Source organism: Haliotis rufescens, unplaced genomic scaffold (assembly GCF_023055435.1).
Source record: "Haliotis rufescens isolate VD_foot unplaced genomic scaffold, xgHalRufe1.0.p SCAF_39, whole genome shotgun sequence".
NCBI classification, from domain to species: domain Eukaryota; kingdom Metazoa; phylum Mollusca; class Gastropoda; order Lepetellida; family Haliotidae; genus Haliotis; species Haliotis rufescens.
This window is the reverse complement of record NW_025964101.1, coordinates 545,920-568,287: the sequence shown is the minus strand read 5'-3', so window position 1 is coordinate 568,287 and position 22,368 is coordinate 545,920. Positions and strand designations below refer to the sequence as shown.

At 47.3% G+C, this 22,368-nt stretch overlaps 2 protein-coding genes across 8 annotated transcripts; both read right to left on the bottom strand.

Moving 5' to 3' along the window:
- Positions 1-1,315: 1,315 nt before the first annotated feature.
- On the bottom strand, positions 1,316-8,003 carry LOC124126763 (stress response protein NST1-like). 7 transcript variants are annotated; one of them, XM_048381491.1, is made up of 4 exons: positions 6,102-8,003; positions 2,873-2,908; positions 2,346-2,639; positions 1,316-1,982 (listed from the first exon to the last, which is right to left on the bottom strand). In XM_048381491.1, the coding sequence occupies exons 3-4, from the start codon at positions 2,445-2,447 to the stop codon at positions 1,635-1,637; spliced, it is 450 nt and encodes a 149-aa protein (XP_048237448.1). In that variant the 5' UTR covers positions 2,448-2,639; positions 2,873-2,908; positions 6,102-8,003; the 3' UTR covers positions 1,316-1,634. The 7 variants fall into 7 exon arrangements, with proteins under 7 accessions (XP_048237448.1, XP_048237450.1, XP_048237447.1 ...); XM_048381493.1 differs by lacking the exon at positions 6,102-8,003 and adding an exon at positions 3,197-3,960; XM_048381490.1 differs by having other exon boundaries at positions 2,346-3,787.
- Positions 8,004-16,471: 8,468 nt separating this feature from the next.
- Positions 16,472-18,324, bottom strand: LOC125372217 (extensin-like; the record flags this gene model as incomplete). The annotated part of the gene is made up of 1 exon (XM_048381439.1): positions 16,472-18,324. A coding segment is annotated over one exon (1,770 nt), but the record flags the coding sequence as incomplete, so codon positions are not given.
- Positions 18,325-22,368: the final 4,044 nt, after the last annotated feature.

Below are 22,368 nucleotides of genomic sequence, written 5' to 3'. Positions count from 1 at the left end.
ACCTACATAAAACCACCACTCCACCCACTTAACCAACCTACATAAAACCACCACTCCACCCACTTAACCCACCTACATAAAACCACCACACCACCCACTTAACCAACCTACATAAAACCACCACTCCACCAACTTAACCCACCTACATACTTTCACCACTCCACCCACTTAACCCACCTACATAAAACCACCACTTCACCCACTTAACCCACCTACATAAAACCACATCTCCACCCACTTAACCCACCTACATACTTTCACCACTCCACCCACTTAACCCACCTACATAAAACCACCACTCCACCCACTTAACCCACCTACATAAAACCACCACTTCCCCCACTTAACCAACCTACATAAAACCACCACTCCACCCACTTAACCCACCTACATACTTTCACCACTCCACCCACTTAACCCACCTACATAAAACCACCACTCCACCCACTTAACCCACCTACATAAAACCACCACTCCACCCTCTTAAGCCACCTTCATAAAACCACCACAACACATGCATTAAGGCACCTACATAAAACCACCACTTAACCCACCTACATAAAGCAGCCACTCCACCCACTTAACCCACCTACATAAAACCACCGCTCCACCCACTTAACCGACCTACATAAAGCCACCACTCCATCCACTAACATAAAACCACCACTCCATCCACTTAACCCACCTACATAAAACCACCACTCCACCCACCTACATAAAACCACCACTCCTCCCACTTAACCCACCTACATACTTTCAACAGTCCACCCACTTAACCCACCTACATAAAACAACCACTCCAACCACTTAACCCACCTACATAAAACCACCACTCCACCCACCTACATAAAACCACCACTCCACCCACTTAACCCACTTACATAAAACCACCACTCCAACTACTTAACCCTCCTACATAAAACCACCACTCCACCCACTTAATCCATCTACATAAAACCACCACTCCACCTACTTAACCCACCTACATAAAACCACCACTCCACTTACTTAACCCACCTACATAAAACCACCACTCCACCCACTTAACCCACCTACATAAAGCAACCACTTCACCTACTTAACCCACCTACATAAAACCACTACTCCACCCACTTAGCCCCCCTACATAAAACCACCACTCCACCCACTTAACCCATCTACATACTTTCACCACTCCACCCACTTAACCCTCCTACATAAAACCACCCTTCCACCTTCTTAACCCACCTACATAAAACCACCACTCCACCCACTTATCACAGCTACATAAAACCACTACTCCACCCACTTAACCCACCTACATAAAACCACCACTCCACCCACTTAACCCACCTACATAAAACCACCACTCCACCTACGTTACCCACCTACATAAAACCACTACTTCACCCACTTAACCCACCTACATAAAACCACCCTTCCACCCACTTTCTACATCCAACCAAGCGTACCACCATAAAAAACTCATCTACTCAACCTGAGACATACAAATTCTCACTCACCCACAATTTCTAATTTCACCCAACCATAAATAGAACCATCCACTCTACTACGTACAGACACCTACTTGTATACCTATCCATCTTTCAACAATATTAATGCTAACATGCACACTCCAACTTACCACTGAAGTGTCACTGCGAGGCTGCCTCGGTGCTCCCTGAATGATGGGAGTTGTCAGGCAGTCTCTTTAGTGGGCGTGGCTGGGTGGACGTCTTCTGTGCAGAGGAGTTGCCTTGCTTTCTCCTCCACACCTTGCGTCGGCCACTCTGTGTATCCATGGTAACCTGGAAGGCTGCCCTCTCCTTCCTCTCCCTCTCCTTCACCTCCTGTTTCAGCTCCACCATCTCCTGTCTCAGCTCCTTCAGCTTCCTGTCAATGATGGCCTGGAGTTCCTGACGGGAGGCTTCCACCTTGCGCTGCTTGTTGCTCAACTCCTGCTTCAGATCACCGAGCTTCCTCTTGCGAGAACACTCCTGGGCCTACAACAGACAACATAGCTTTCATCATGGCAGAACAGCAGACTCTCAAATCAGTCTCCTCAAAATTCAGCAATTTCAATATTACAGAAAAAATAGCTTTCATCGTAGCAGGACAGCAGAGTCAAACACACATCTCTATAATTTTGGCCTCTCAATAAACTTGCTGTAAATGATGGTCACTACAGTTCCTATCAATATTCCCAGGTTGTTGTCGAAACTAACAGATAAGCTTCAGTGCTCACATCCCCCCAAATTGCTAAATCTTGAGTACCATTACATTCATTAATGTGATGATTAGATGCAAGACATTTCCATTTGGACACACACAAGTGAGACTCAAATCTAAATCAAACAACTACTGACTTTCTGTGTAGAAGCCTCCTGATTCTCTGAAGCAACATCAGCAGCAGCAGCAGCAGAAGCAGAAGCAGAAGCATCAGACCTGGAGACCTCCTCCAGACTCATCCGGGCAAAGACTGGAACCAGCTGGTTCTCGATGCGGTGGTCTGTCTTTCGCTTGGTGTGGCGGCTCCTCCTTGAGGGAGGAGGCAGATGAGGAGAGTGATCATCTTCCGGAACCAGACTGTCCTCAGCCTGGTGCTCCTTGGGACGGCTATTCCTGCTCGAGGGATGCAGGCGTGGAGAGTCCTTGTCATCCTAGAATGGGCAGAACATCTGGTGATGAGGGCTGAGCTGAGCATATGTATCCAACCCGTGACAAGTCTGTTGTATTGTATTAGAACCATAAGGGGCAACATGTAGATGGGGAATTGCAATTTACCCAAAGCTAATGTGAAGTTAGAGAGGCTTCATATTACAATACATAAATACTGAAGCAAAGACTTCTCATAAAGCCATAGCTAATGCCTTGCATTAATGACAGTACTAACCTTGTCTTCATCATACCAAACCTGGAGACCCCTTTCCTAAAATATATTAAAAAAATTGTGAGAAAATACAGTGAAAGAAAAACACAAAATTCCATTGACCCCAATAAACCCAATGACAGTAATAACCTTGAAGTAAGAAAAACCTTGAAGTAAGAAAAACGCAAACTGCCTCCAACAGGATAAGGTTTTGCAATGACTTATGTTGAAAATAATATTATTAGTTATTGTTGATGTTGATGTTTGAGGCCACAGTGTCATTAATGGAGGTCCTACACTATGGGGAACGACATTCTGAGGTCACAGCACCCATGACTGAGGTCCTACCTGTGGACGTTTAAAGCTGGGTTTGCTGTAGTCCAAGGTGTGAGGGCGGCCAGCAGATTTCTTGACAGAGGGACACTTCTAGGTCATGACAATATCAAAAATTAAATTTAATTATTTACACAATGTAGTTTGGCCTTTTGCTCAGTTGATTTACAGTGTTCTGGTCAAAAGGATAAAGGTCACAAGTGGATTTTTAAGACCTATTTTCGTGAAGGAATTACCAGAAGAAACAGGATCCTTGTGGTATAGAACCGCTACTGTGAGTGTTTAGATAGATTTTACTGATGATTGATTACGTTTTCAGATGATAAAGCCCGGCAGTTTGATAGATTCCATCTTTTCTCTCTAAAACTGATTTCACTGATGCCATATACTGGGTCATCATTTTCCGGAATAATTTCAGTACCTTCACAGCCTTAGGCTTGTGTTTCTGGGTCAGGTCTCTCTGGCAGTTCAGGGAGATTTTACGCTGGGGCTTGGGGATAGGGCGGTTGAGGGGGGAGACGCCTCCTCTAGGCTGACGCTTGTTGGAGGATCGAACATGGGGAGGGAGGTAGTGGTAAGATCTGGGTGTCCCAGAGGGACGCGATCCTGGGGAAGGAGGGATTGTCAGTAGGTATGGGAAGGTGTAGAAAATCAGTTATCAAGTGGAGAGTGTGGAAGGGGATGAGGGCGATGAAAATAATTTAAATATAATCTTATTTTAATATTTAGACGAGATTGAAATTGGTAGATGCTGACTCAGTGACTGCAGTCGTTGTCAATATGGCTTACTTTTGCTTCATGGAAAAGAATAATGATTTTATCACACTTATACAGGGATGTGCACAGGTTTTGCCGAAAAAAGAGGAAAAGTCTAGGGGGGTCTGGGGGTATGCCCCCCCCCCCCCCCAGAAATTTTTAAAACATTTGATTGCATTTTAAGCAATTTCATGCAGTTTGGACAACATTCACACCAAGAAATGTAATAAGTCAAAGGCAAAAGTCAATAAGTAAAATAAACAAGATGGCAGATGCAGTAAAATTTCGAAGTTAAATCAGTACTTTAAAAAAATCGGGCATAGCTTTCGCGCACCTGGCTACCCGCCAGGTCTGGGAGCAATACTGCCATAAACATCAACCCCCATCCCCCAGACACAAGGACAACTGTCACAAGCGTGCAATGTCTGACCCTTTCCCCATGTTGAAGCATATTGAAAAAAACTTACCTTGTACTTACCTTTTGATGAAAAAAACAAAACTCCATTGCAAACATAAGACATTAATACAATATATATCCCAATGTTATGGGGTTTTGGACGCTGAAGAAACATTCATAAATTTCTCGCTTATCACATGAACAACTGTAAAACATCTCATTCACTTACAGGCTAAAAGACAACTTTATCTTAAAAACAAGCCATCAGCTGACTCTGAGTATTTACAATTTCTGTGTGACGCCACACCTCACGTTATAGTGCAAGTATTCGTGACAGAAAACGTATGATGTCCGAAAACCTATGCTGTGAAAGCTCCGATCGAAAACAGGAAAATCCGTGCCAATTGTCCAGTTTTCGAACATATTTTTCGGAGTGTTTTTTTTTATAAATTTTTAATAATTTTTTTCCGCGGAAGATGATTTTTTCCGAGGACTACTGTTTTAAAAAACGCGATTTTCCGCGTTTCCGCGGAGATTTCACATCCCTGCTTATAATCCAATCCTCATATCAAGTATGCATGTTCCAGCTGTGCTTTTTTTCATGCAGATAATGCATTCCGTCATCACTTATTGCTGGAATATTGCTAAACGGGGCATAGAACCATACTCACTCACTAGTCACTCTCCCAAGGAATATGATTTTCACACAATATCTTACAGGTTATGGATACACCTTGTTGCAGTTTATGAGAGGGAAATTCAGTGTAGCTATACTTAAAGGAGGTAAACTTCAGTAATGGATTTGGGCCTAACTAATGAACCAGTGTTTTTGGAAGAAATGCAAAACGTGCAAAACTTATCAGCGATCCTGTCAAATTAACACACAAGGAAAGAATGATTAATTTGTTAATCATAGATCTATGTATCTTATGAGAAAAGTAAATGTGCTATGGAAAAATCAAACATAAACATAAACTAAAAGTAAGGCTCGTTATTAACCATTAAGATTATTTACAACAAGTTATTGGGTTACAATAACTTTATACAAATTAAAAGAAAATCCTACGTTTTATCTCAAGGAATACTTAATTTGGAAGGTTCTCCGTGCGGAATTTCTAGGCCTAACAGGCTTTGGTTTTCATTATAAGTTTATATATGCGGTAAATTTGACTTGATGAGACACGTTCATCCACTGAACATTCCGTCATCGTACAAACAAGATAGGCAAAAAGTATAAAAATTAGATCTACCCTCACTAATAAAATATGGAAAAGGATGACGTTTTTCCACGCCCGACCTAATACATAGGTGGTGAATGAACACGACATAACTTAGTCTAACATTTGTTCGCTGGAAAGCACCAGCACCTCGAAATTATTATAGGCCTAACGGTAACATTTACATTGTTCGAAAGCTAACCAACCAATGTAAAATAAGGGGTAACCACAGTCCAGTTATCCTATATTAAGAAAGAGAGCGAATACCTCTCTCACGGGACTGCTAAAAAAAGAGTGGCGGAACAATCAACTTCTCTACCATGTCTACAATTTCCTTCCATCGATTGTCATCAAAACAAAGATTAACGGAAATACATTCGTTCGATTCTGGTTCGAAAATCTAAATCGTATTTAACATGTTTAATATGTATCCAGCAGGTAGATCTAGCGTGATTAGACTATCTGGTGAAACTAAGAATATTTGAATATGTAAATGTAGATCTAGATCTAAAGGATGATAAATTTTTTTTTTAAAAATATAAAAACTTACCTGAGACAAGTCTCCGAGACATCAGGAAGAATTCAGCAGACAGCTCAGGAATATGTGGTCACAGCGTAGGATTTTTCGAGAGATTACTTCGATGTTTCTCTGACGAGATACAGTGAAGAAGAAGCCGTTGTGCGTCTGTTACGTAATTTATAGAGGATGTGCGGACGGTCGAGAAAGCGATTAGCAACGATATGTGGGTAACTAAGGGCAAGTCCACTTTTCTCATAAGATGGGGTGTAAGGTTGGGTCAGTCCAATTTATAAAATAACTGTCAAGTTCATTCGGTACCTCTCGTTTCTTTCCGTGATACGCGATTCGACTTGATCCGTCACCACTCGCCCCTTTCCGTAACTTAATTGTATGCATCGCATGATGGATACTCATAGACGACTTACACACATCTTGGTTATACATAGAGGCTATTTTATGCATTTTGTAAAATGAGAAGCACAGATTCTATCCGCGGGAATCTGTGCACAAATCTGATTCAAATCGTTCAAACATCACCTTACTTGAGCTTTATGCAAAATTTACAAATGTTAGTCGGATCCATGCATGAAGCAGAGTTTTCTTTAAGGTTTTATTGAAAGACATTATTTTTGTTTGTGTATTTTAAAACTTCCACCTATTCGTCAGGTCGCATGACTTGCAGCAAAATTTATTATGATGAATGAATTTTGCTAAAATGTCTTGCAGTCAGACAGGTCTAAACTTCTAAGTCATGGTTGAGCGTCAAGGAAGTTCTTCTGACATCAGGAATATGTTATCTCCAACTTAAACACAAAATCTACATTTTCACCTTTAAAAGAACTCTGTAGCCATGGATAATAGCCAGTTTTCGGCGAGGAAAATATCCGCCGCCGCCGCTGTAGCGTTACTATAGTGGCGGCGCCATTTTGCTTATCAAACAAGGGACATAACTCCGCCTGTCTCATCTATTAGAGGTGTTTCAGCCGTTCACAGCATGAGCTCTGAAGTTCAATCCCTAAACGGAAATGTCTTTAAATATCGAAATTATCTCTACATGCATGTCTTTCAAGTCAACATTCGAAAAATGAACAAAAAGACGTTCTGTTGTTTTTCATTTTGAAAGGAATCGAAATAAATTAGATACATTAAAATGTCATGTAAGTTATCACAGCACTGAAAATATATCTTTAAAGATATCTTTATTCAAACATAAATTATGTCCCTACATTTATTACGAGCTTTGTTTTCCCATTAAGACCCACACATCCCCATTCCTCCATACGCATATTTCGCGCCGCTGCTGTTTAAAGAAACTCGCAGATTTTTTATTATCTTGATATATTTTCTAAAATAATACAGATTACAGAAGAATAAAAATTCACACCTTAAGCTGTGCTGGAATTCCTTGAGTCGTCAAACCTTAAGAGTGAACCTGATACAGGCCAAGAATCTACCTTGAAACACAGCATTCCACATACATGTAGAAGGTATGTGTTTTATGACTGCAGCTAGTGTATTGTGACCAATACAGACATAGTGATTCAGAACTTACCGTTCTTCTATGACGTACACCACAATAAATGTAGTCATTGCACCAAGGTATTCAATAAACATCGCGGATGGATCGGCGATATAAAAGGACATTTGTGAAAAACGTGATTTGACATGGATGAGGAAAAGCGATTGACAGTGGTGTAAGCCGGTCCAGTCAGTGATCATGATACGCTGTCAGCCAGATGATGCCCTGGAGATCCCACCGCCTCCGTGGTCTAGTGGTAGAGTGTCTGCCCGGAGAGCGGAAGGTCGGAGTTCGATCCCCGACCGTGTCATACCAAAAGACGTTTAAAGATGGCACTTGTTGTTACCCTACCTGGCGCTCGGCCTTATTTGGCTGAACCAAGAACTGGTTGGCTCGGATTCAGTATACTGAGTTGGGTATTCATGTTAAACAGCGGCATGGTATCTCAGCGAGCACTATAACATCGGCATTAGTTCGGACTAGTACAAGCAGTCTCTCTCTCTCTCTTTCTCTCTCTCACACACACACACGAACACGCACACGCATACACGTACAAGCAGTCTCTCTCTCTCTCTCTCTCTCTCTCTCAAACACACACGCACACACACGCACGCATACACACGTACAAGGAGTGTCACACAAACACGCAAGCACGTATAAGTGCAAGAATCTTGAACGCGACATGGATAATTGCATGTCCCCGAACCCCCTGTCGTGTCTGGTCCACACGCAAATATTTAAATGCCGTGGTAGCTGCTGGCCATGTCCTGATAGCGGCGTTAAACAGCATTGTATTCACTCACTCAACAAGAGACGTCATATTGACGAGAGCTACGTCAAGGGGTTACAGAGAAAAGGACACAATGCAAAAATACTTTACAGAAAATGACCCAAGATTTTGGAGACACGAAAATAACAAAATCCATCTCTTCGCTGATCTTTGTGTCACGTGGTCACAAGTTCTCCATCTCCATAGGTATGATAGATGGAGAAGGAAGGGATGGGTGTGGTAGAGGAGATGGAAGGGGTTAGTATCGAAGAGGAGGAGAAAGGGATGGGTATGGTATAGGAGGAGGAAGGGATGGGTATGGTATAGGAGGATGAAGGGATGGGTATGGAAGAAGAGGATGAAGGGATGAGTATGGAATAGGAAGAGGAAGGGATTTGTGTGGAAGAGGACAGTGTAGGGATGGGTATGGTAGAGGAGGAGGAGGAAGGGATAGGTATGGTCGAGGAGTAGGAAGGGATGGGTATGGTAGAAGAGGGTGAAAAGATGGGTATGGGAGAAGAAGAAGGAATTGGTATGGTAGAGGAGGGTGAAGGGATGGGTAGGGGAAGAGGAGGAGGAAGGGATGGGTATGGTAGAGGAGGAGGAGGAAGGGATGGGTATGGCATTGGAGGAGGAGGAAGGGATGGGTATTGAAGAGGAGGGTGAAGGGATGGGTATGGTAGAGGAGGAGGAAGGTATGGGTATGGCATTGGAGGAGGAGGAAGAGGGTGATTGGATGGGTATGGTCGAGGAGGAGGAAGAGATGGGTGAAGGGATGGGTATGGTCGAGGAGGAGGAGAAAGGAAGAAGGAAGGGAATGGCATTGTAGAGGGAGAAGGAAGGGATTGGCATTATAGAGGGAGAAGGATTGAAATGGCATTGAAGAGGGAGAAGGAAGGGAATGGCATTGTAGAGGAGGAGGAGGAAGGGATAGGTATGGTCGAGGAGTAGGAAGGGATGGGTATGGTAGAAGAGGGTGAAAGGATGGGTATGGGAGAAGAAGAAGAAGGGATTGGTATGGTAGAGGAGGGTAAAGGGATGGGTATGGTAGAGGAGGAGGAGGAGGAAGGGATGGGTATGGCATTGGAGGAGGAGGAAGGGATGGGTATTGAAGAGGAGGGTGAAGGGATGGGTATGGTAGAGGAGGAGGAAGGGATGGGTATTGAATAGGAAGAGGAAGGGTTTGGTGTGGAAGAGGAGGGTGAAGGGATGGGTATGGTAGAGGAGGAGGAAGGTATGGGTATGGCATTAGAGGAGGAGGAAGGGGGTGATGGGATGGGTATGGTCGAGGAGGAGGAGGAAGAGATGGGTGAAGGGATGGGTATGGTCTAGGAGGAGGAGAAAGAGATGGGTATGGCAGAGGAGGAAGGGATGGGTATGGAAGAGGAAGAGATCAGTATTGTAGAGGAGGAGGAAGGGATGGGTATGGTCGAGGAGGAGGAAGAGATGGGTATGGTAGAGGAAGAGGAGGAAAAGATGGGTACGGTCGAGGAGGAGGAGGAAGAGATGGGTATGGTCGAGGAGGAGGAAGGGATGGGTATGGTAGGGGAAGAGGAGGAGGAAGGGATGGGTATGGTAGAGGAGGAGGAGTAAGTGATTGGTATGGTCGAGGAGGAAGGGTGGGTATGGTGGAGGAGGAGGAGGAGGAGGAAGGGGTGGTTATGGTAGAGGAGGAGGAAGGGATGGGCATGATAGATGGAGAAGGAAGGGAAGGACATTGTAGAGGGAGAAGGAAGGGAAGGGCATTGTAGAGGAAGAAGGAATGAAATGGCATTGTAGAGGGAGAAGGTAATGTTATGGCATTTGAGGAGGAGGAAGGGATGTGTATGGAAGAGGAGGGTGGAGAGGTGGTATGGTCGAGGAGTAGGAAGGGATGGGTATGGTAGAAGAGGGTGAAAAGATGGGTATGGGAGAAGAAGAAGGAATTGGTATGGTAGAGGAGGGTGAAGGGATGGGTATGGAAGAGGAGGAGGAAGGGATGGGTATGGTAGAGGAGGAGGAAGGGATGGGTATGGCATTGGAGGAGGAGGAAGGGATGGGTATTGAAGAGGAGGGTGAAGGGATGGGTATGGTAGAGGAGGAGGAAGGTATGGGTATGGCATTGGAGGAGGAGGAAGGGGGTGATGGGATGGGTATGGTCGAGGAGGAGAAAGAGATGGGTGAAGGGATGGGTATGGTCGAGGAGGAGGAGAAAGGAAGAAGGAAGGGAATGGTATTGTAGAGGGAGAAGGAAGGGATTGGCATTATAGAGGGAGAAGGATTGAAATGGCATTGAAGAGGGAGAAGGAAGGGAATGGCATGGTAGAGGAGGAGGAGGAAGGGATAGGTAAGGTCGAGGAGTAGGAAGGGATGGGTATGGTAGAAGAGGGTGAAAGGATGGGTATGGGAGAAGAAGAAGAAGGGATTGGTATGGTAGAGGAGGGTAAAGGGATGGGTATGGTAGAGGAGGAGGAGGAGGAAGGGATGGGTATGGCATTGGAGGAGGAGGAAGGGATGGGTATTGAAGAGGAGGGTGAAGGGATGGGTATGGTAGAGGAGGAGGAAGGGATGGGTATTGAATAGGAAGAGGAAGGGTTTGGTGTGGAAGAGGAGGGTGAAGGGATGGGTATGGTAGAGGAGGAGGAAGGTATGGGTATGGCATTAGAGGAGGATGAAGGGGGTGATGGGATGGGTATGGTCGAGGAGGAGGAGGAAGAGATGGGTGAAGGGATGGGTATGGTCTAGGAGGAGAAAGAGATAGGTATGGCAGAGGAGGAAGGGATGGGTATGGAAGAGGAAGAGATCGGTATTGTAGAGGAGGAGGAAGGGATGGGTATGGTCGAGGAGGAGGAAGAGATGGGTACGATCGAGGAGGAGGAAGGGATGGGTATGGTCGAGGAGGAGGAGGAGGAAGAGATGGGTATGGTCGAGGAGGAGGAAGGGATGGGTATGGTAGGGGAAGAGGAGGAAGGGATGGGTATGGTAGAGGAGGAGGAGTAAGTGATTGGTATGGTCGAGGAGGAAGGGTGGGTGTGGTAGAGGAGGAGGAGGAGGAGGAAGGGGTGGTTATGGTAGAGGAGGAGGAAGGGATGGGCATGATAGATGGAGAAGGAAGGGAAGGACATTGTAGAGGAAGAAGGAAGGAAATGGCATTGTAGAGGGAGAAGGAAGGGATTGACATTATAGGGGGAGAAGGATTGAAATGGCATTGTAGAGGGAGAAGGAAGGGAATGGCATTGTACAGGGAGAAGGATGGGAATAGCATTGCAGAGGGAGAAGGAAGGGAATGGTATTGTAGAGGGAGAAGGAAGGGAGTGGCATTGTAGAGGAAGAAGGAAGGGAAGGGCATTGTAGAGGGAAAAGAAAGGGAATGCCATTGTAGAGGGAGAAGGAAGGGAAGGGCAATGTAGAGGGAGAAGGAAGGGATGGGCATTGTAGAGGGAAAAGAAAGGGAATGCCATTGTAGAGGGAGAAGGAAGGGAAGGGCAATGTAGAGGGAGAAGGAAGGGAAGGGCATTGTAGGGGGAGAAGGAAGGGGAGGGCATTGTAGAGGGAGAAGGAAGGGAATGCCATTGTAGAGGAAGAAGAAAGGGAATGGCCTTGTAGAGGAAGAAGGAAGGGAAGGGGATTGTAGAGGGAGAAGGAAGGGAAGGGCATTGTAGAGGAAGAAGGATGGGAAGGGCATTGTAGAGGGAGAAGGAAGGGCATTGTAGAGGGAGAAGGAAGGGAAGGGTATTATAGAGGGAAAAGAAAGGGAATGGCATTGGAGATGGAGAAGGAAGGGAATGCCATTGTAGAGGAAGAAGAAAGGGAATGGCCTTGTCGAGGGAGAAGGAAGGGTATTGTAGAGGGAGTAGGAAGGGAAAGGCATTATAGAGGGAAAAGAAAGGGAATGGCATTGTAGAGGGAGAAGGAAGGGAATGCTATTGTAGAGGAAGAAGAAAGGGAATGGCCTTGTAGAGGGAGAAGGAAGGGCATTGTAGAGGGAGAAGGAAGGGAAGGGCATTATAGAGGGAGAAGGAAGGAAAGGTCATTGTAGAGGGAGAAGGAAGGGATTGACATTTTAGGGGGAGAAGGATTAAAATGGCATTGTAGAGGGAGAAGGAAGGGAATGACATTGTACAGGGAGAAGGATGGGAATAGCATTGCAAAGGGAGAAGAAGGGAATGGCATTGTAGAGGGAAAAGGAAGGGAGTGGCATTGTAGAGGAAGAAGAAAGGGAATGGCATTGTAGAGGAAGAAGGAAGGGAAGGGGATTGTAGAGGGAGAAGGAAGGGAAGGGCATTGTAGAGGAAGAAGGACGGGAAGGGCATTGTAGAGGGAGAAGGAAGGGCATCGTAGAGGGAGAAGGAAGGGAAGGGTATTATAGAGGGAGAAGGAAGGGAATGCCATTGTAGAGGAAGAAGAAAGGGAATGGCCTTGTAGAGGGAGAAGGAAGGGCATTGTAGAGGGAGAAGGAAGGGAAGGGCATTATAGAGGGCGAAGGAAGGAAAGGGCATTGTAGAGGGAGAAGGTATGGGTTTGGTAGAGGAGGAGGAAATTATGGATATTGTAGAGGAGAATGAAGGGATGGGTGTGGAAGAGGAGGTACAAGGTATGGTTATGGCATTGGAGGAGGAGGAAGGGATGTGTATGGAAGAGGAGGGTGAAGAGGTGGTATGGTAGAGGAGGAGGAAGGGTTGGTTTGGCAGAGGAGGAGGAGGAAGGGATGGGTATTGTAAAGGAGGTGGAAATATGGGTATGGCATTGGAGGAGGTGGGACAGGTATGGTAGAGGAGGAGTAAAGGATGGATATTGCAGAGGAGGGTGAAGGGGTGGGTTTTGTAGAGGAGGAGGAAGGGATGGATATTGTAGAGGGGGTTGAAGGGATGGGTATGGAAGAGAAGGATGAAGGGATGGGTATGGCATTGGAGGAGGAGAAACGGATGGGTTTGGAAAAGGAGGATGAAGGGATGGGTATGGAATAGGAAAAGGAAGGGATTGGTGTGGAAGAGTAGTGTGAAGGGATGAGTATGGTAGAGGAGGAGGAAGGGATGGGTATGGTAGAGGAGGAGGAAGGTATGGGTATGGCATTGGAGGAGGTGGAAGGGATGGGTATGGAAGCGGGGGAGGAAGGGATGGGTATGGTAGAGGGGGTTGAAGGAATTGGTATGGTAGAGGAGGAGGAAGGGATGGGTATGGTAGAGGAGGAGGAAATTATGGATATTGTAGAGGAGAATGAAGGGATGGGTTTGGAAGAGGAGGTAGAAGGTAATGTTATGGCATTGGAGGAGGAGGAAGGGATGTGTATGGAAGAGGAGGGTGGAGAGGTGGTATGGTAGAGGAGGAGTAAGGGATGGGTTTGGCAGAGGAGGAGGAAGGGATGGGTATGGTAGAGGAGGAGGAAGGGATGGGTATGGTAGAGGAGGAGGAAGGTATGGGTACGGCCTTGGAGGAGGGTGGGTGGGTATGGCATTGGAGGAGGAGTAAATGATGGATATTGAAGAGGGGGGTGAAGGGATGGGTTTGGTAGAGGAGGAGGAAGGGATGGATATTGTAGAGGGGGTGAAGGGATGGGTATGGAAGAGAAGGATGAAGGGATGGGTATGGCATTGGAGGAGGAGGAAGGGTTTGGTATGGAAGAGGAGGGTGAAGGGATGGTATGGAAGAGGGGGAGGAAGGGATGGGTATGGTAGAGGGGGTTGAAGGAATGGGTATGGTAGAGGAGGAGGAAGGGATGGGTAAGGTAGAGGAGGAAGGTATGGGTTTGGTAGAGGAGGAGGAAATTATGGATATTGTAGAGGAGAATGAAGGGATGGGTATGGAAGAGGAGGTAGAAGGTAATGTTATGGCATTTGAGGAGGAGGAAGGGATGTGTATGGAAGAGGGTGGAGAGGTGGTATGGTAGAGGAGGAGTAAGGGATGGGTTTGGAAGAGGAGGAGGAAGGGATGGGTATGGTAGAGGAGGAGGAAGGGATGGGTATGGTAGAGGAGGAGGAAGGTATGGATATGGCATTGGAGGAGGGTGGGTGGGTATGGTAGTGGAGGAGGAGTAAATGATGGATATTGTAGAGGGGGGTGAAGGGATGGGTATGGAAGAGAAGGATGAAGGGATGAGTATGGCATTGGAGGAGGAGAAACGGATGGGTTTGGAAGAGGAGGATGAAGGGATTGGTATGGAATAGGAAGAGGAAGGGATTGGTGTGGAAGAGTATGGTGAAGGGATGGGTTTGGTAGAGGAGGAAGGTACAGGTATGGCATTGGAGGAGGAGGTAAGGATGGGTATGGAAGAGGAGGGTGAAGGGATGGTATGGTAGAGGAGGAGGAATGGGTGGGTTTGGAAGAGGAGGAGGAAGGGATGGGTATGGTAGGGGAAGAGGAATGGTTGGTTTGGTAGAGGAGGAGGAGGAGGAAGGGATGGGTATGATAGAGGAGGTAGGAATGGGTTTGGTAGAGGAGGAGGAAAGGGATGGGTTTGGTAGAGGGGGGTGAAGGGATGGGAATGGAAGTGGAGGAGGAAGGGATTGGTATGGTAGGGGAGGAGGAATAGTTGGTTTGGTAGAGGAGGTGGAGGAGGAAGGGATGGGTATGGTAGAGGAGGAGGAGGAAGGGATAGATTTGGTAGAGGAGGAGGAAGGTATGGATATTGTAGAGGGGGTGAAGGGATGGGTATGATAGGGGAGGAGGAATGGTTGGTTTGATAGAGGAGGAGGAGGAGGAAGATACAGGTATGGCATTGTAGGAGGAGGAAGGGATGGGTTTGGTTAAGGAGGAGGAAGGGATAGATATGGTAGGGGAGGAGGAATGGTTTGTTTGGTAGAGGAGGAGGAGGAGGAGGAGGAAGGGATGGGTATGTTGGAGGAGGAAGGGATAGGTTTGGTAGAGGAGGAGGAAGGGATGGATATTGTAGAGGGGGGTGAAGGGATGGGTATGGAAGTGCAGGAGGAAGGTATGGGTATGACATTGGAGGAGGAGGAAGGGATGGGTATGGTAGAGGAGGAGGAAGGGATGGGTATGGTAGAGGGGGTTGAAGGGATGGGTATTTTTGAGGAGGAGGAAGGTATGGTTATGGCATTGGAGGAGGAGGCAGGGATGTGTGTGGAAGAGGAGGAGGAGGAGGAGGAAGGGATGCGTATTGTAGAGGGGGTGAAGGGATGGGTTTGGTAGAGGAGGAAGGGATGGATATTGTAGAGGGGAGTGAAGGGACAGGTTGGAAGAGGAGTATGAAGGGATGGGTATGGAATAGGAAAAGGAATGGATTGGTGTGGAAGAGTAGGGTGAAGGGATGAGTATGGTAGAGGAGGAGGAAGGTACAGGTAAGGCATTGGAGGAGGAGGAAGGGATGGGTATGGATGAAGAGGGTGATGGGATGGTATGGTAGAGGAGGAGGAAAGGTTGGGTTTGGAAGAGGTGGAGGAAGGGATGGGTATGGTAGGGGGAAGTAATGGTTGGTTTGGTAGAGGATGAGGAGGAGGAAGGGATGGGTATGGTAGAGGAGTAAGGTATGGGTATGGAAGAGGAGGAGGAAGAGATGGGTAGGGTAGAAGAGGGTGAAGGGATTGGTATGGAAGAGAAGAGGAAGGGAAAGGTATGGTAGAGGAGGAGGAAGGGATGGATATGGTAGAGAAGGGTGAAGCGATGGGTATGGAAGAGGAGGAGGAAGGGATGGGTATGGTAGAGGAGGGTGAAGGGATGGGTATGGAAGAGGAGGAGGAAGGGATGGGTATGGTCGAGGAGGAGGAAGAGATGGGTAGGGTAGAAGAGGGTGAAGGGATGGGTATGGAAGAGGAAGAGGAAGGGACGGGCATGGTAGAGGAGGTTGAAGGGATGGGTATGGGGGAGGAGGAGGAGGAGGAGGAAGGTTGGTATGGTCTAGGAGGTTGAAGGGATGGGTATGGTGGAGGAGGACGAGGAGGAAGTAATGGGTATGGTAGGGGGAGGAGGAGGAAGGGATGGGCCTGGTAGAGGAGGAGGAAGGAATGGGTATGGAAGAGAAGGGATGGGTATGATTTGTGTGTTTGTTTGTTTGTTTGTTTGTTGCCGGACTCAGGAATATTCCAGCTATATGATGGCGGTCTGTAAAATAATCGAGTCTGGACCAGAGAACCCAGCGATTGACCTCATGAGCATTCATCCATGCATTGGGGTCGATGACATGTATCAAACACCTGATCCCGGTAGAGGAGGAGGAGGAGGAAGGGATGGGTATGGTATAGGAGGATGAAGGGGTGGTTATGTTAGAGGATGATGAAGGGATGGGTATGGTAGAGGTGGAGGAAGGGATGGGTATGGTAGAGGAGGAGGAGGAGGAGTAAGGGAAGGGTATGGTGGAGGGGGATGAAGGGATAGGTATGGCAGAGGAGGATGAAGGGATGGGTATAGTAGAGGAGGAAGGGATGGGTATGGAAGAGAAGGATGAAGGGATGGGTATGGCATTGGAGGAGGAGGAACGGATGGGTTTGGAAGAGGAGGATGAAGGGATGGGTATGGAATAGGAAAAGAAATGGATTGGTGTGGAAGAGTAGTGTGAAGGGATGAGTATGGTTGAGGAGGAGGAAGGGATGGGTATGGTAGAGGAGGAGGAAGGTATGGGTATGGCATTGGAGGAGGTGGAAGGGATGGGTATGGAAGTGGGGGAGGAAGGGATGGGTATGGTAGAGGGGGTTGAAGGAATTGGTATGGTAGAGGAGGAGGAAGGGATGGGTATGGTAGAGGAGGAAGGTGTGGGTTTGGTAGAGGAGGAGGAAATTATGGATATTGTAGAGGAGAATGAAGGGGTTGGGTTTGGAAGAGGAGGTAGAAGGTAATGTTATGGCATTGGAGGAGGAGGAAGGGATGTGTATGGAAGAGGAGGGTGGAGAGGTGGTATGGTAGAGGAGGAGTAAGGGATGGGTTTGGAAGAGGAGGAGGAAGGGATGGGTATGGTAGAGGAGGAGGAAGGGATGGGTATGGTAGAGGAGGAGGAAGGTATGGGTACGGCCTTGGAGGAGGGTGGGTGGGTATGGCATTGGAGGAGGAGTAAATGATGGATATTGTAGAGGGGGGTGAAGGGATGGATTTGGTAGAGGAGGAGGAAGGGATGGATATTGTAGAGGGGGTGAAGGGATGGGTATGGAAGAGAAGGATGAAGGGATGGGTATGGCATTGGAGGAGGAGGAAGGGTTTGGTATGGAAGAGGAGGGTGAAGGGATGGTATGGAAGAGGGGGAGGAAGGGATGGGTATGGTAGAGGGGGTTGAAGGAATGGGTATGGTAGAGGAGGAGGAAGGGATGGGTATGGTAGAGGAGGAAGGTATGGGTTTGGTAGAGGAGGAGGAAGTTATGGATATTGTAGAGGAGATTGAAGGGATGGGTATGGAAGAGGAGGTAGAAGGTAATGTTATGGCATTTGAGGAGGAGGAAGGGATGTGTATGGAAGAGGAGGGTGGAGAGGTGGTATGGTAGAGGAGGAGTAAGGGATGGGTTTGGAAGAGGAGGAGGAAGGGATGGGTATGGTAGAGGAGGAGGAAGGGATGGGTATGGTAGAGGAGGAGGAAGGTATGGATATGGCATTGGAGGAGGGTGGGTGGGTATGGTAGTGGAGGAGGAGGAAATGATGGATATTGTAGAGGGGGGTGAAGGGATGGGTTTGGTAGAGGAGGAGGAAGGGATGGATATTGTAGAGGGGTGAAGGGATGGGTATGGAAGAGAAGGATGAAGGGATGAGTATGGCATTGGAGGAGGAGAAACGGATGGGTTTGGAAGAGGAGGATGAAGGGATGGGTATGGAATAGGAAGAGGAAGGGATTGGTGTGGAAGAGTAGGGTGAAGGGATGGGTTTGGTAGAGGAGGAAGGTACAGGTATGGCATTGGAGGAGGAGGTAAGGATGGGTATGGAAGAGGAGGGTGAAGGGATGGTATGGTAGAGGAGGAGGAATGGGTGGGTTTGGAAGAGGAGGAGGAAGGGATGGGTATGGTAGGGGAAGAGGAATGGTTGGTTTGGTAGAGGAGAAGGAGGAGGAAGGAATGGGTTTGGTAGAGGAGGAGGAAAGGGATGGGTTTGGTAGAGGGGGGTGAAGGGATTGGAATGGAAGTGGAGGAGGAAGGGATTGGTATGGTAGGGGAGGAGGAATAGTTGGTTTGGTAGAGGAGGTGGAGGAGGAAGGGATGGGTATGGTAGAGGAGGAGGAGGAAGGGATAGATTTGGTAGAGGAGGAGGAAGGTATGAATATTGTAGAGGGGGTGAAGGGATGGGTATGATAGGGGAGGAGGAATGGTTGGTTTGATAGAGGAGGAGGAGGAGGAAGATACAGGTATGGCATTGTAGGAGGAGGAAGGGATGGGTTTGGTTGAGGAGGAGGAAGGGATAGATATGGTAGGGGAGGAGGAATGGTTTGTTTGGTAGAGGAGGAGGAGGAAGGGATGGGTATGTTGGAGGAGGAAGGGATAGGTTTGGTAGAGGAGGAGGAAGGGATGGATATTGTAGAGGGTGTGAAGGGATGGGTATGGAAGTGCAGGAGGAAGGTATGGGTATGGCATTGCAGGAGGAGGAAGGGATGGGTATGGTAGAGGAGGAGGAAGGGATGGGTATGGTAGAGGGGGTTGAAGGGATGGGTATTTTTGAGGAGGAGGAAGGTATGGTTATGGCATTGGAGGAGGAGGCAGGGATGTGTGTGGAAGAGGAGGAGGAGGAGGAGGAAGGGATGCGTATTGTAGAGGGGGTGAAGGGATGGGTTTGGTAGAGGAGGAAGGGATGGATATTGTAGAGGGGAGTGAAGGGACAGGTTGGAAGAGGAGTATGAAGGGATGGGTATGGAATAGGAAAAGGAATGGATTGGTGTGGAAGAGTAGGGTGAAGGGATGAGTATGGTAGAGGAGGAGGAAGGTACAGGTAAGGCATTGGAGGAGGAGGAAGGGATGGGTATGGATGAAGAGGGTGATGGGATGGTATGGTAGAGGAGGAGGAAAGGTTGGGTTTGGAAGAGGTGGAGGAAGGGATGGGTATGGTAGGGGGAAGTAATGGTTGGTTTGGTAGAGGATGAGGAGGAGGAAGGGATGGGTATGGTAGAGGAGTAAGGTATGGGTATGGAAGAGGAGGAGGAAGAGATGGGTAGGGTAGAAGAGGGTGAAGGGATTGGTATGGAAGAGAAGAGGAAGGGAAAGGTATGGTAGAGGAGGAGGAAGGGATGGATATGGTAGAGAAGGGTGAAGCGATGGGTATGGAAGAGGAGGAGGAAGGGATGGGTATGGTAGAGGAGGGTGAAGGGAAGGGTATGGAAGAGGAGGAGGAAGGGATGGGTATGGTCGAGGAGGAGGAAGAGATGGGTAGGGTAGAAGAGGGTGAAGGGATGGGTATGGAAGAGGAAGAGGAAGGGACGGGCATGGTAGAGGAGGTTGAAGGGATGGGTATGGGGGAGGAGGAGGAGGAGGAGGAAGGTTGGTATGGTCTAGGAGGTTGAAGGGATGGGTATGGTGGAGGAGGACGAGGAGGAAGTAATGGGTATGGTAGGGGGAGGAGGAGGAAGGGATGGGCCTGGTAGAGGAGGAGGAAGGAATGGGTATGGAAGAGAAGGGATGGGTATGATTTGTGTGTTTGTTTGTTTGTTTGTTTGTTGCCGGACTCAGGAATATTCCAGCTATATGATGGCGGTCTGTAAAATAATCGAGTCTGGACCAGAGAACCCAGCGATTGACCTCATGAGCATTCATCCATGCAATTGGGGTCGATGACATGTATCAAACACCTGATCCCGGTAGAGGAGGAGGAGGAGGAAGGGATGGGTATGGTATAGGAGGATGAAGGGGTGGTTATGTTAGAGGATGATGAAGGGATGGGTATGGTAGAGGTGGAGGAAGGGATGGGTATGGTAGAGGAGGAGGAGGAGGAGTAAGGGAAGGGTATGGTGGAGGGGGATGAAGGGATAGGTATGGCAGAGGAGGATGAAGGGATGGGTATAGTAGAGGAGGAAGGGATGGGTATGGAAGAGGAGGAGGGAGGAATGGGTATGTAAGAGTGGTGGAATGGGTATGGTGGAGGAGGAGGAGGAAGGGATGGGTATGGTAGAGGGGGAGGAAGGAATGGGTATGATAGATGGAGAAGGAAGGGATTGGTATGGTAGAGGGAGAAGGAAGGGAAGGGCATTGTAGAGGGAGAAGGAAGGGAAGGGCAGTGTAGAGGGAGAAGGAAGGGAAGGGCATTGTAGATGGAGAAGGAAGGGAAGGGCATTGTAGAGAGAGAAGGAAGGGAATGGCATTGTAGAGGAAGAAGGAAGGGAAAGGCAATGTAGAGGAAGAAGGAAGGGAAGGGCATTGTAGAGGGAGAAGGAAGGGAAGGGCATTGTAGAGGGAGAAGGAAGGGAAAGGGCATTGTCGAGGGAGAAGGAAGGGAAAGGCAATGTAGAGGGAGAAGGAAGGAAATGGCCTTGTAGAGGAAGAAGGAAGGGAAGGGCATTGTAGAGGGAGAAGGAAGGGAAGGGCATTGTAGAGGGAGAAGGAAGGGAAGGGCATTGTAGAGGGAGAAGGAAGGGAATGGCATTGTAGAGGGAGAAGGAATGGAAGGGCATTGTAGAGGGAGAAGGAAGGAAATGGTATTGTAGAGGGAGAAGGAAGGGAAGGGCATTGTAGAGGGAGAAGGAAGGGAAGGGCATTGTAGAGGGAGAAGGAAGGGAATGGCATTGTAGAGGGAGAAGGAAGGGAATGGCATTGTAGAGGACGAAGGAAGGGAATGGGATTGTAGGGGGAGAAGGAAGGAAAGAGAGTGAAGGTATGAAATGTTCAGCATGGGAGGTAAAATGTTAGATACTGGTTACATGTTCAATAAGTGTCATGCATATTTGTGAATTTTGAAACTAAAGTGGTTTCAGTCTGTTGAAATTCAGGCAGACTAATAGCTACCCTTATTGGTAGGAATATGTTTTTTAAATATGCAAGCCAGCAGAAAAACACCTTCAAAAGAAAACTATTGCAAAGGTTCGTTGAGTTTTATCTTGCATCTATGTCAGAAAGATGAGATCTGATTGGTTCATGTGATTTTGACAAAATATTTTATCATACCTCCATGTCAGAATGACGAGATCTGATTGGTTCATGTGACCTTGATAAATTACAATGTATCCCGCCTTGTATGGAAATAAATTTCTCAGCGGGGGAATAAATCCCTTATACCTCGCCAAGAGCAAGTCATGGTGCACGTGGCTTTCTGAGATTCAGAATAAATCCCTCATACCTTGCTTCTAAGCAAAAGGCAGCACGCTTTTTCCGAGTCAATGAAAGCGACGTGATATAGCACAAGCTAACCTCTGCTCAATCAAATAGCTGTTTATATATTAATTTTGAATCTGTTTAATTTTTTTGACAATGTCTCACCCAAAGAAAACAGGCTGCACATGGATTTCTGAGATGGAGACTAAATCCCATATACCCAGCTACGAGGAAAACAGGCTGCACATGGGTTTCTGAGAGGGAGAATAAATCCCTCATACCCAGCTACGAGGAAAACAGGCTGCACATGGATTTCTGAGAGGGAGAATAAATCCCTTATACCCAGCTACGAGGAAACCAGCCTGCACATGGATTTCTGAGCGGGAGAAAAAATCCCTTATACCCAGCTACGAGGAAAACAGGCTGCACATAGATTTCTGAGAGGGAGAATAAATCCCATATACCCAGCTACGAGAAAACCAGCCTGCAAATGGATTTCTGAGAGGGAGAAAAAATCCCTTATACCCAGCTACGAGGAAAACAGGCTGCACATGGATTTCTGAGAGGGAGAATAAATCCCTCATACCCAGCTACGAGGAAAACAGGCTGCACATGGATTTCTGAGAGGGAGAATAAATCCCTTATACCCAGCTACGAGGAAACCAGCCTGCACATGGATTTCTGAGCGGGAGAAAAAATCCCTTATACCCAGCTACGAGGAAAACAGGCTGCACATGGATTTCTGAGAGGGAGAATAAATCCCTTATACCCAGCTACGAGAAAACCAGCCTGCAAATGGATTTCTGAGAGGGAGAAAAAATCCCTTATACCCAGCTACGAGGAAAACAGGCTGCACATGGATTTCTGAGAGGG